This window comes from Homarus americanus, unplaced genomic scaffold (assembly GCF_018991925.1).
Source record: "Homarus americanus isolate GMGI-L3 unplaced genomic scaffold, GMGI_Hamer_2.0 scaffold39882, whole genome shotgun sequence".
Taxonomy (NCBI): Eukaryota; Metazoa; Arthropoda; class Malacostraca; order Decapoda; family Nephropidae; genus Homarus; species Homarus americanus.
Window position 1 is genome coordinate 91,955 of NW_024717921.1, and position 11,960 is coordinate 103,914.

Here is an 11,960-nt window from a genome sequence, read left to right on the forward strand (position 1 = left end):
GTGCAAAGCTGGAGTGTACATGTACTAATTTGATTACGGTACTAAAATTGTTTTGTCTGGTGCAAATTATAGCATGTTTATATTCAAATTAATCAGTGTGTTACAAGAATCCCAGCTATGTTAATTATATTCACCCAGGTCATTTCCCTGACTTTTTATAAGAGAGAAGCTTGGTCACCTAAGAACTGATAAATATATACGCGGAACTTTTAGACATATTGCCAGCCGTCATGTATTTTGCACAAGAGATAAAAATTAATAACCTGTATCACATTACAGTAGTGATTTAAGAGTAAAATTAATATATCGTATATAGTATTCCCACATACAAGTATAAATAAAAAGTTTATGTGATGATCGGACAACGTCCATCGGTTTATGTCACGTTTCCAAACGTATCTAGGGCGTTAACATTGCATGACTGTATTACATTAGATCTAAAATTTGTTGTCTAATACAAAATCCATGATGTTTTATATTCAAAGTGATCATCATATTGTAAATTCCAGCAATGTAAATTATATTCTGGCGGGTAATTTGTATATTTATGACCTAAATAAAAATTATACTTCACCAGTATATAAATTAATACGCAGTAATGATCGAAGGTTTACTGTGTGTGTGTATATATATATATATATATATATATATATATATATATATATATATATATATATATATATATATATATATATATATATATATATATATATATATATATATATATATATATATATACGTCACTGTGGGTCTTACAGTCTGGGTATATGCTGATAACCAGGAAAGAAAAACTGAAGTTCCCAAAGCGGCTTGGTGTACAATTCACATCTTCAGAGGTGAGTACAGACTAGTCTGTATATATATATATATATATATATATATATATATATATAGTTTTTACTTTATTTTAAAAATCTTCTTCTGATCGCCGAGATCCATATCCCTCAGCATTTTAACATGTTGCAATTTGTAACCATGCTTGTTTCTTTAATGTAACAAGCTTCCCACAAGTACTTTGATTTTGCTAAATTTTCTCCTCCCCAATCAAATAAACTAAGAAATCCCGGGAGACTTTGGAGGAAAAAATATCCATGATGAGAGCTGCCACAATACTAAATTTGGCGCCAACGAAGGTAAACAAACACACACAGGACCCATAATGCATCAGCGAAAAGACGACCATAATGCATCAGCGAAGAGGACAGTATTACCAGACCTAAGAAAATCATCCCGCACGAAGTGGAAGAGGTTCCAGCATTTAGAAATACCACTTGAAGGAACAATACCTTCGAAAAGATTCTTCGTCGGAAGGGGGGTAGATGTTGTTTAATAATATGGCCTTAAGGCATTGTACACTGGTAGCGTTCCGACTACAGTATACTATATATTCGAAGTGAGAAGTCCAGCTGTAAAGCCATGACCTTGTTAAAAGAAGACTACAGTACAGTGCACAAGTGTGTTTCTGTGACCTGGTGAAAATCTACCTGCCTGTTGTTTGTCTGTACACTGAGGCAATTGTGTTGTGGAGGGACTGTTCTTTAGAGGTTATTTCTATCATCTGTCAAAAATTATTTTCTTTGTCAAGTTACAGTTTAAGTATCATTTGTTACTTCTCAGAAATTTTAAAGTATTTTATGATTTAGGTTCATAATGAAATTGATTTATGTTTCTTACACTAATTATAATATTGTACTGTACACTGCATTTAAAAATCTATTTACAGTACAGTACCTGCCTAAACACAACTTTATAAATGAGTCTAAAGGTGCCTGAACAATATTTTTTTTACAATTCTAAGCATTGTTTAAAAGGATTCAGAGTATTACTTTATGTGTGTGTGTGTGTAACCCCTCATGTTGTGCTTCAGCTTACATCATCAAGCGAATCGGCAATATCATCACCTTCACTATCTCCCTGACGGCCTTCAGCATTCGTGTTCTGCTCTACTCCTTTGTCACCAACCCCTGGTTCTTCCTGCCGGTCGACCTCCTCAACGGGGTATCTTTTGGGCTCTTCTACCCTAACATGATAAGTTACGGCAGTTTAATGTCTCCTAAAGGTGCCCAAGCTACAGTACAAAGCATCGTCAAGTCTGTCTTTATAGGAGGTAAGTCGAGTGAATATTGAGTTTAATCAGTTCACTGTAGAATATAATCATTAAAGAAATTTATGTTAAAGAAAACTTCCAGAACTTTGTTTATAAATTTTAATTAAAAAAATAATTAGAGTACAGTTGTAAACAGTTCTGAAATATTCAACTGTTTCTTGAGCACCACAAACATAATTACTATTTAAATATTTTCATTGTCTTAAACAGGTATTATACTGTACATGTAATAACTATGCATTTCAACATTTTCTGCTGTTTTAAGCAGGCATAACAATCATGATATAGTAACTATTTTAACATTCTTAGCATTACAAACATGATACAGTAACTATTTTAACATCCTTAGCTTTACTTTTTACTTTTATCCTCTTCGCCACTGATCGGCTTGTTAGCCGCTTGGGCGATCGGTCACGTCTGATTACTTTTCCTTTTCATTTCTCTTCTTCACCAAAAGATCGGCTCGCTAGCCGCCCGGGCGATCGGTCACGTCTCTGTCACTCACTGTTGGCAAATACAGTTAACCCTCACTTTACGCGGTTAATGTAACCCGGAGGGTACCGCGGAAAGTGAGGAACGCGTAAAGTGAATAACATAACATATGGGATTAATTGAAATGGAGTCCGGGCCGATCCCCAAACTCCACTTTTTGACGACACACAACTATGTTGTAGTAAAAATTTTATCTTAACTTTATGATGGTATGAAAAAACAAGTAATACAGAAGAGGTTAGGTTAGGAAAGATAAAGGTTAACATAGGAAAAATAAAGGTAAGGTTAGAAAACTAAAAATTAGGTGTAACACTTACGGTAGTAGAAGAGATGGGTCGGCATACGGGGATGGAGGCTGGTTCCGAGGCAGAGGGCAGATTACTGGCCCTCAGGTGAATCACCATTACTAGGTGAATCACCATCACTGTCACTTACAGTTGTCAGGGCTTCCCTGACAAATCCCTCAAAGTCAACTTCACTGTCACTATCACTGGCTTGGGCTGGCTGTGGTGGGTTGCGGGCGAAGAAATCTGTTATGCTTTGCTGACGGCTGGCGTTGATGTTGTCGTGATACACCTTGATGTACGGCTCCATAGCCTGCACCAGCCGGGTATGGAAGACTTCATAGCGGTCATCGTCATTGTCGCGGGAAAGGAAGGACTTCATCTTCTCTGCACACTCCATGGCACCCTTAATATCACTATGACTTAAATTGTGTTCTTCGGAGACTGACGCACCTTCTTCCTCCTCTTCACTGACGTGTTCTTCTTCCATCATCTCGTCGGCAGTCACTTTAGGATCTCTGATCACCTCCAGGATGTCGTCGTTGGTGGTCTCGGAGAAGCCTGGAACTGTAACAGTCTGCGCAGCTTCTCTGGCAAGGTCCACTGCTACTGCAACATTCTGAACCTCACCAGTCACAGATTGACTCCTCCTCTCACCTGGTATTCCATGCAACACATGTCTCCATGCGTGACGAATTGTAGCAATAGACAGCTGATCCCATGACTCCACCAAGAAGTCCACAGCTTTCTTGATGTTAAATACTCTCCAGAATTGTTTGAAGAGTATTTTTTGCTGTTCTAACTGTTGATCCTCATCTTCTTCGCTCTTGCTATCGGTGGTGGTGTCACTCAGGTTACGCAACTCTTCCCTGGTGTTGGTGTAGTCGTTCAGGAGCTGGAATTTTTTTGTTGAGAATGCAGCTTTCACATTGCAAATCAACTCCTGGTCCATGGGCTGGATTAAAGACGTAGTGTTGGGAGGAAGGAAGACCACTTTTACGTTGGGGTGACGATCTAACAGTAGGGGCGAGTGTCCTGGTGCGTTGTCCAGCAGCAACAAAATATTAAATGGGACATTCTGTCGCTCACAGAATTTCTTTACATCGGGAACAAAACAGTCATCAAACCAGGAGAGGGACAGTGTAGAGAACATCCATGCCTTACGTGCGGTCAGCCAGTGGACATTTAGCTTGGTCATGTCCATGCTCTTGTAGGCGTGCGGCTTGCGGGCTGTGTGGATCACCGATAACTTGAGCTTACAGGTACCGGAGGCATTGGTGGTAAACAGGACGGTGATGCGTTCCTTCTGCATTTTCCGGCCCCGAATCCTGCTGGCATTCTTCACAACGAAGGACTTGGAAGGTAGTTTTTTCCAGAAAAGACCAGATTCGTCCATGTTAAACACCTGGTCGTCACTGTACTGTCCTTCCTCCATAATCTCACGTAAAAACGGAGGAAATTCCCGAGCCGCAGCACGATCAGCACTCGCTTCTTCACCACCAATGTTTATATTGGTGATCTTGTTCCGGATCTTAAACCTCTGTAACCACCCAGAGGAAGCATTAAAGGGTTTGGGCTCTGAAGTTCCCATCTTTCATGCCACTGCCATGTACAGTTCACGTGCGTAGTCCTTAACAGAGCGCGTGTCGACCGCCATGTTCCGTCGCGCCTGACGCACCAAGTACCTCACAAGTAATTTTTCTGTCTTGAGAAGCACCTGGTTGTGAAAATACTTGATCATAGAAGCACCTGTAGACTTTGTGATCTTCATGTGCTCCTTTATCTTGGCTGAGTCCTTCTTTATAGTCCGGATCGTAGATTCGTTCACGCCATGCTGGCGTGCCAAATCAACCTGCCTTGTTCCTTTCTCCAACTCTTGGATGATGCTATACTTCACCTCGTAGCTTAAGGAACGTCGTGTCTTCTTTGGTTTAGTGCCGCTGGGTCCAGGTAAGGAAAGGTTTCTCTCTGGGGGTGGTGGTCCGGCGGAAGCCATTTTACGGAACAATGGATGCGCGTTTACACGGAGTGGCCTTGAGGGATGAAACTGCCGCGGCTAGGTCAAGCGTCGTCTTTCCTCCCTCCCTCCCTCCCCCGGGTGGACACGTCATAATACTTTAAGCCAATTACAGCTAGCAGCAGAGGGGGGTAGGGATGCATGGCCAATCACAGGTCTGATACGTCATATGACGTCAGTGATAACGCAACAAAGACACACACTGCGCAACCTTACCGCGCCGCTTGCCCAAGCGGAGGGAGGAGGAGGGAGAGGCAGGCAGGCAGGCGGGCGGGTGGCGGGTGGGGCGAATCTAAAAATAGCGTCGCGCCGGACACTCTCCGCGTAATGGGGTTCACGTACCGCGTAATGTGAGCACGTGAGGTTCTGGCAAGGCACCGCGTTAACGTGGAAACGCGGAATGCGGGACCGCGTAAAGTGAGGGTTAACTGTACTGGTCATGCACCGGCTCCTGAATGTACCTGAACCCTCTCCAGTGTTGGTCAAGTCTTGTCTTGAAAGAGCTCACACTCGGTGCCATCACAACACTCTGGTAGATTGTTCCAAGAGTTTACAACCCTCACTCCAAAAAAGTTTGCCCTCACTGTTTTCTGGACTTGCGGCTTCTTCAATCTTGAGCTGTGACCCCTTGTGGGGCGAGCGTCCGCCAGCTCCAAGTAAGGACACTCAACTGAGTAGTGCCCCCTGAGATGCTTATACACCTCAACTAGGTCACCCCTTGTCTGTAGTATAAGCTAGGCAATTTCAGGTGCTCCAATCTCTCAGGGTAGCTGAGGTGCCGAAGTGCAGGCACCAGTCTGGTGGCCCTCCTTTGAACATTTTCAACCAACTGACAGTCCCTAGCATATCTCGGGGACCAGACGGGGTGACAGTACTCCAGATGGGGAAGCACTTCACTCCTGAAAATCGTTACGAGGGACGGACCGTCTAGATATCTGAACGACCTTCTTATAAGACCCAATAATTTATTTGCCTGATTTACCTTCTTCTCGCAATGGCCCGAGAACTTCAGCTCATTGTCAACATACACACCGAGGTCCTTCTCACACACAGTCTCAACGAGTGCAGTTTCTTCATCCCATTGGGACATATGATACGCCTCCTTACCGTTGGTACGCCCCAGGTGCATCCTCTTACACTTCGTGACATTGAATCTCAGCAACCATTTCTTCGACCATTCCTGGAGCCCACAGAGGTCCTTCTGCAGTTCTTCACAGTCCGCTTGGTTCTTAATTTCCAGAAATAACTTGGAGTCATCAGCAAACATTTGTATGGAGGAGTGTACAACGTCAGGCATGTCATTTATGAAACAAACAAACAACAGCGGGCCCAATACACTGCCCTGCGGTACCCCACTTGTGACAGGTACGGATGACGATTTCATGCCATTAATCACCACACACTGCTTGCGGTCATGTAGAAAGTCTTCTATCCACGCTAGGACATTTCCCCGAATTCCGTACCCTTCCAGTTTGATTTTTAGCCTTTCGTGGGGTACACTGTTGAAAGCCTTGGCAAAAATCTAGGTAAATATTGTCGATATTACCACCCCGTTCCAGAATATGGGTCCAAATATCCAATACCTTGAGCAATTGTGTTAAGCAGGTGCGCCCTGGCATAAAACCGTGTTGGCAATCTTTTACAAGGTTGTTTCGTATTAGATGTTCCATTGCGGCATCTCTGATAATACTCTCAAGTACTTTACATCTTATGCTGGTCAGGCTCACCGGTCTATAGTTGTTCGTGGAGTGACTATCGCCCTTCTTGAAGATAGGACTCACATAAGCCACTTTCCATTCACTGGGGACCATTTGTTCATCCAGGCAGGATCTTCAGGTGCTCTGCAAGCTCGTTGCACAACTCTCTTACCACTCTAGGATGCACCATGTCAGGTCCGGGACTCTTATGGACCTTTAGCCTGGATAGTTTATTTCTAATACCCTCTTCTGTGAGCACAATGTGGGTCAGTGCTGTGTCGAACCGTCTGTCCTCAAACTCAGGAACATTCTTAGCTTTACAAACGTGATAAAGTAACTATTTTAACGTTCTTAGCTTTACAAACATCATATAGTACCTATTTTAACATTCTTAGCTTTAAAGCAATATTAAGGCAATACTGTAGTCATAAACACAATACAGTACTGTACAGTAATTTGATACTTGAGCTTACGAGAAACCAATTGAGATTGGAAAGAAAATAAACAGAGTAAAATGCTAAGCCAACATTTATAAAGAATATTATACCTGTACTATATTGAAGTAATAAATTTATTCCCATGATAACTGATGCTATATTTAGAGTTATTGTATCATTCTATTTTCCCACCAGTTTATTACATGGTGTGAACACTGCCATCAGTCAGCTGGTACTGTGCTTGTGCTCTCTCCTACACTTCTGGTAGTATCCATACCTATCCACTCCTCCTAACTTTTCTTCACTTCCAAATTCCACACTTTCTGTTTTAGATCTTTGTTTTTATTGTACATACAGTAGAAGTCCAAAAATCCGGATTGCTTGGGGATTGGGTCGGTCCGGATTTTCCGGATTCTCAGGCAGTACTTTTAAAATTCAAATTTAAGGAGGAATAAAGAAGAGATGAACAGGTACATTTTGATAGTTTATTCATTAGCAAATATAGCATGCTTCATTTATCAAAACGAGCAGTTTTAATGAAAAAGCTGTGAATTCTAGAATTTTATTCTTTGCCTTTTTTATATCATAAATTGTAGACTTTCCAATGTCGTATGTTTCCATTAGAACAGCACTGCTCACACCACGTTCTAGTTTCTTAATTATTTCAAGTTTGTCACTCAATTTCAACGTGTTCTTCTTTCTCTTCACACAACGAAGTTTATCTACTTGAGGAGCCATTATTTTGGGCTTGTACAGTACTCTGTAAATGGAAAGAGTAGGACTCAAAATTACTTTCGTTGTCACAGTTTGATTGCTCGTTTTAAAGTGGCGACCGCATGGTCGCTTGTTGTCGCTGTGCAGCTGTGGCGCTCACGCATGCGCACATACACACAAAAGCCAGCTAAAAAAAAAAAAGCGAGTTTTCGAAAAGTCCGGATTTTCGGGTGGTCCGGATTTCTGGCATCCGGAATTTTGGACTTTTACTGTAATTAGCATAGAAATTTAAGATTAAAGAATAGTTTTATTATATATGATTATCCATCTGTGAGAGGTTTGAATAATAGACCAGGTTCTTTGGAGACTTTACTCTTGCAGCGTCATAGTGACTCAACCCGGCACCGGCACTGCCACAGACAAACTCCCGCCTGCACACATGGGTAAACATATCGTAAGATGATACTCCATCTCACAATCTCATACCATCCATGCCCCAGTGTGGGTCGGTGACCTGTGCCTGGGTGAGCTAATCCATATAAAAAAAAATGAAAGTAAATGAGGAGACATTGGACAATGAGGCAACTGGCTGAGTGACTGTGTGGCAGTGATGAGTCTATTTTCCCCCAGTGAATCTCAGGAGTAGGAGAATTATGACACACTGAAAACTTTTTTCTAGGCTTACTGTATATTACATTGCCTTTGAAGTAGTATGAGAAACAATTGATTACAAAAAGAATGCAATTTTTTTTTGCATTTTTTCATTATTACTGACTGAAGAATTACAAAAATGGTGGAACAAAAGTTTGGATTTTTTCATAATTTCAGATTTTCATTAGCCATGCACATGTCTCACCAATATGTCCAGGGTTTGAGCCTCGGAACAGACACACATGAGAAGGGTGTTATCCAGTGTGACCCTCACTACTAAACATCACAGGATTCCCAGTCTCTGGTTTCTTCCTGTAGTAACACTGGATAGACCAACCTCCTAAATTTAATTACTACTGTATACAGTATATAATATCTTGAACTATATAGATTGAGTAATGTCAACTTTCAACAACATCCACCTCCACAAAATACCAGTTCAAAAATTATCAAAGTTGGTAGCAGGATCATTATAGGTACGTACTGCAGTTAGTGAGGCAGACTGTCAGTGTGTCCCCACCACCCTCCCTTTTTTCTGCCTTTGTTGAGTTTGCTTATGCAGTAGTTATTGGCATAAGAAAAAGTAAAATGAGGACCATAGAACTAAAAACCCTCCAGACAAGACATAATAGGGCAGATCTCATTGAAACAGTCAAAATTCAAAGTGATGGAAAATGTGAACCCAGGAAATTTCTTTGTGATGTCATGCAGCACTAACACGAGAGGACATAACTACAGGTTCGCCAAGTTATCATGCAGAATGAACATAAGGAAATACTGTACTTCTTCACAGAGACTGGTAGAATCATGAACATTACTGGTCTTCAAAATAGCCCTTAAGAAAATAATGAAGAACAATTGAGGGATCCTACACAAGCCACTGGCCTCCTTCCCGCAGTGTAACCACCTCCAGTGGGTGACCATGAGGTAAATAAGATAAGTACAGTATGTACACATCTCTCTTTGTTGCCCGTCAGGTGTGTCGTTAGGAGCGCTGTTGGGCGGGTTGTTGATAGAGGCAGTGGGAGGCCCCATGACCTACTTCTACCTGGGCTTATTTGATGTAGCCTTCACCCTCTTCTTCATCATTGCTCAGTTCTTCATCTACAGGCAAGATTCTAAATACCCAAAAGGTAAAGAAAAAATAATGATTTTTGTCTGGAAATGCACACTCCAAAAAGTATCTTTACAATTTTGTGTGAGACAATACTGTATTACACAACACATGAAGGATTTTGACAATAGTACCGAGACAACAGTAGTTGAGACGTTCATTTTGAAATTCATTGGACCCCTCCATAAAGGTACTTTTTGGCCCGAGTACAATAATAGTTAATTAATGACTGAACCTAATACAGTATGGTTTTACTTCAAATTGATTCTATACAGTATCTTTACTGTACTCTCAAGTGTCTTCCCTAATTTGTATTGTACAGTAATCAGCTCTTGCTTATAATCAAACTCATCTCAGCTCTTGAACTCCTATAATATCTTGCCTTTGGATTCATTGTTTTAGTTATATTAATGGTTGGTGGACATTTCAGATGAGACAACAGAGTCTACTGTCCCGGAAGATCACAAGATGTTAGATGGCACAGAACAAATGCCATTTGATTGTGATGCAGTCGAACAGCGGAGCATCTGTGACCTACCGACTTAACTTAAGTGATCTACATACTTAATCTCGTTTATTAGTACTGTACTACACATGCAATGGTGTTCAAAAGTTAAATTTTTAACTTCAAGTTATCCACTGTGATCTTCTGTACAGTACTACATTACAGTTGTACATGATTGAAGATTTTTCAGTCTGACTTACATATACACCTGTACATGATTGGAAATTTTTTAGTCTATTTTACATACTACATGACATTACTTTCTAGGCTTGTTCCAGACATTACATGAAAACTATTAAAATAAAGTGTAGGTTTAATTAATTCTCCCCATTTACACACTGCCTATGAGTAACCATATCTGTGTTTGATAAATGTGAATGAATTTTAAAGCACTGCTGTACTGTTAGAGGTGCTAGAGATGTAGTTTGTAATAATAATAATAATAATAATAATAATAATAATAATAATAATAATAATAATATTTATTCAGTTAAATTGTCATACAGGTATACAGTTGGATAGGCTTGTATATAAACTATGCAGGTGTACAGTTTCCTATGTGCCGAGACTGTGCAGGTATACAACAGTGGTTGACTGTAATGCACGTGACCAGGAGGGATGCCATAAGATGCTAACTCTCCTCTCTGAAATGACGTTTAGTTCTTTTTGTACTATTGATCCAACAACAAGATAGACCAGTATTTAGAATTGAATTTCATAAATGTGCAAAGAATAATTTAAAATGTGAAACTAATTTTTGGTACAGTATTTTAAATTTACAGGTTGATGTACTTAGACATTAATACAGTATAAAACTCCAGTGTAAATGTGGAATTTATTGTATAGTATTTACTAAAAACATGTGATAGTTTTTTAATAGTATAGATTTATAGACAGGGTATACTATATTTAATTTATATAGTACTATAACTGCAATTTGATTTTAAAACTCCATAAATGATACTCTTATATTACTGCATGTATAACACTGTGAATCAAATATTTTATCAACCAATAAGAGATTTTTAGTTCACTCTCGAGCTCAGCCCCTACACCAAGAATCCTCCAAGTATGAGGTTGGCTTCAAGGGGGTACTATAGTGCCCGGTAGGACAGACAGGTATTCGGTTTAAAATAAATATGCCAGTTGTATGGCCTGCCGGCAGTAGCTCATTGTAGCGTTCTTGCCCCCCCCCCCCCAATACCATGTGCCCATGTCGAGTGTCTTGTGGATGTGTGAGTATGTTTTGGATGCCTTGTGAATACAATAAACTCTCTCAATAACAGACTTCTCAGTATAGTTATAGATACAGTAAATCATCTCAATAGTTGATACTATATTCTAAATAACAGGATCTTCACAATAATGGACAGTGCTTGCAAGAAGTATGGTAGTCTAGAAAAGGACGTATTGGAAGGATTTACTGTACACGATATGCTTTAAAGTCAATTATCCAATATATTTACTATTTTGATGCATGGGTGTACTGATTATAAGGTTATAAAGGTGTTTTGCAGTGATGTAGGTCTCAATTGCAGACGTCTGGATGTTATTGACATCAAAGTTAAAATTAGTTAGTTTAAGTAATTTATCAAATTCGATGCTGTACCCGATAACTTTCGATAAGTTTATACCTATTCATTCTCTCTTATTTAAGATTTTTTTCCATATATAAGAATAAAAATACACATCCCTGTATGTTATCATTTTGTTCTAAAAACCTGATTCAAAATGCTTTCAATAATTTTTTGCCTGTATGATAAAATTACATTGTGTAGTTAACTGTTCATTCTTCTGGGATGTACAGTTGCTTTCATTTATGACATGTACAGTGGCTGTCATGTTTTGTGAGATGTGGCACCACTGTTTGTTTACATCATAGTAAAACTAGTAGAATGGGCAGAATTACCTTCACTATAGAAAACAGACCAAGGATGCTAAA

At 40.0% G+C, this 11,960-nt stretch overlaps 1 protein-coding gene across 3 annotated transcripts in view; it reads left to right on the top strand.

Moving 5' to 3' along the window:
* Nucleotides 1-11,716, top strand: part of LOC121859058 (major facilitator superfamily domain-containing protein 6-like) — a 56,303-nt gene extending 44,587 nt beyond the window's left edge. For all 3 annotated transcript variants that reach the window (XM_042355717.1, XM_042355716.1, XM_042355718.1), the window contains exons 5-7: nucleotides 1,868-2,107; nucleotides 9,377-9,532; nucleotides 9,944-11,716. In XM_042355717.1, coding sequence (XP_042211651.1) covers nucleotides 1,868-2,107; nucleotides 9,377-9,532; nucleotides 9,944-10,059 — 512 coding nt within the window. In that variant the 3' untranslated portion in view covers nucleotides 10,060-11,716. The remainder of the gene's footprint in view (nucleotides 1-1,867; nucleotides 2,108-9,376; nucleotides 9,533-9,943) is intronic.
* The last annotated feature ends 244 nt before the right edge of the window (nucleotides 11,717-11,960 follow it).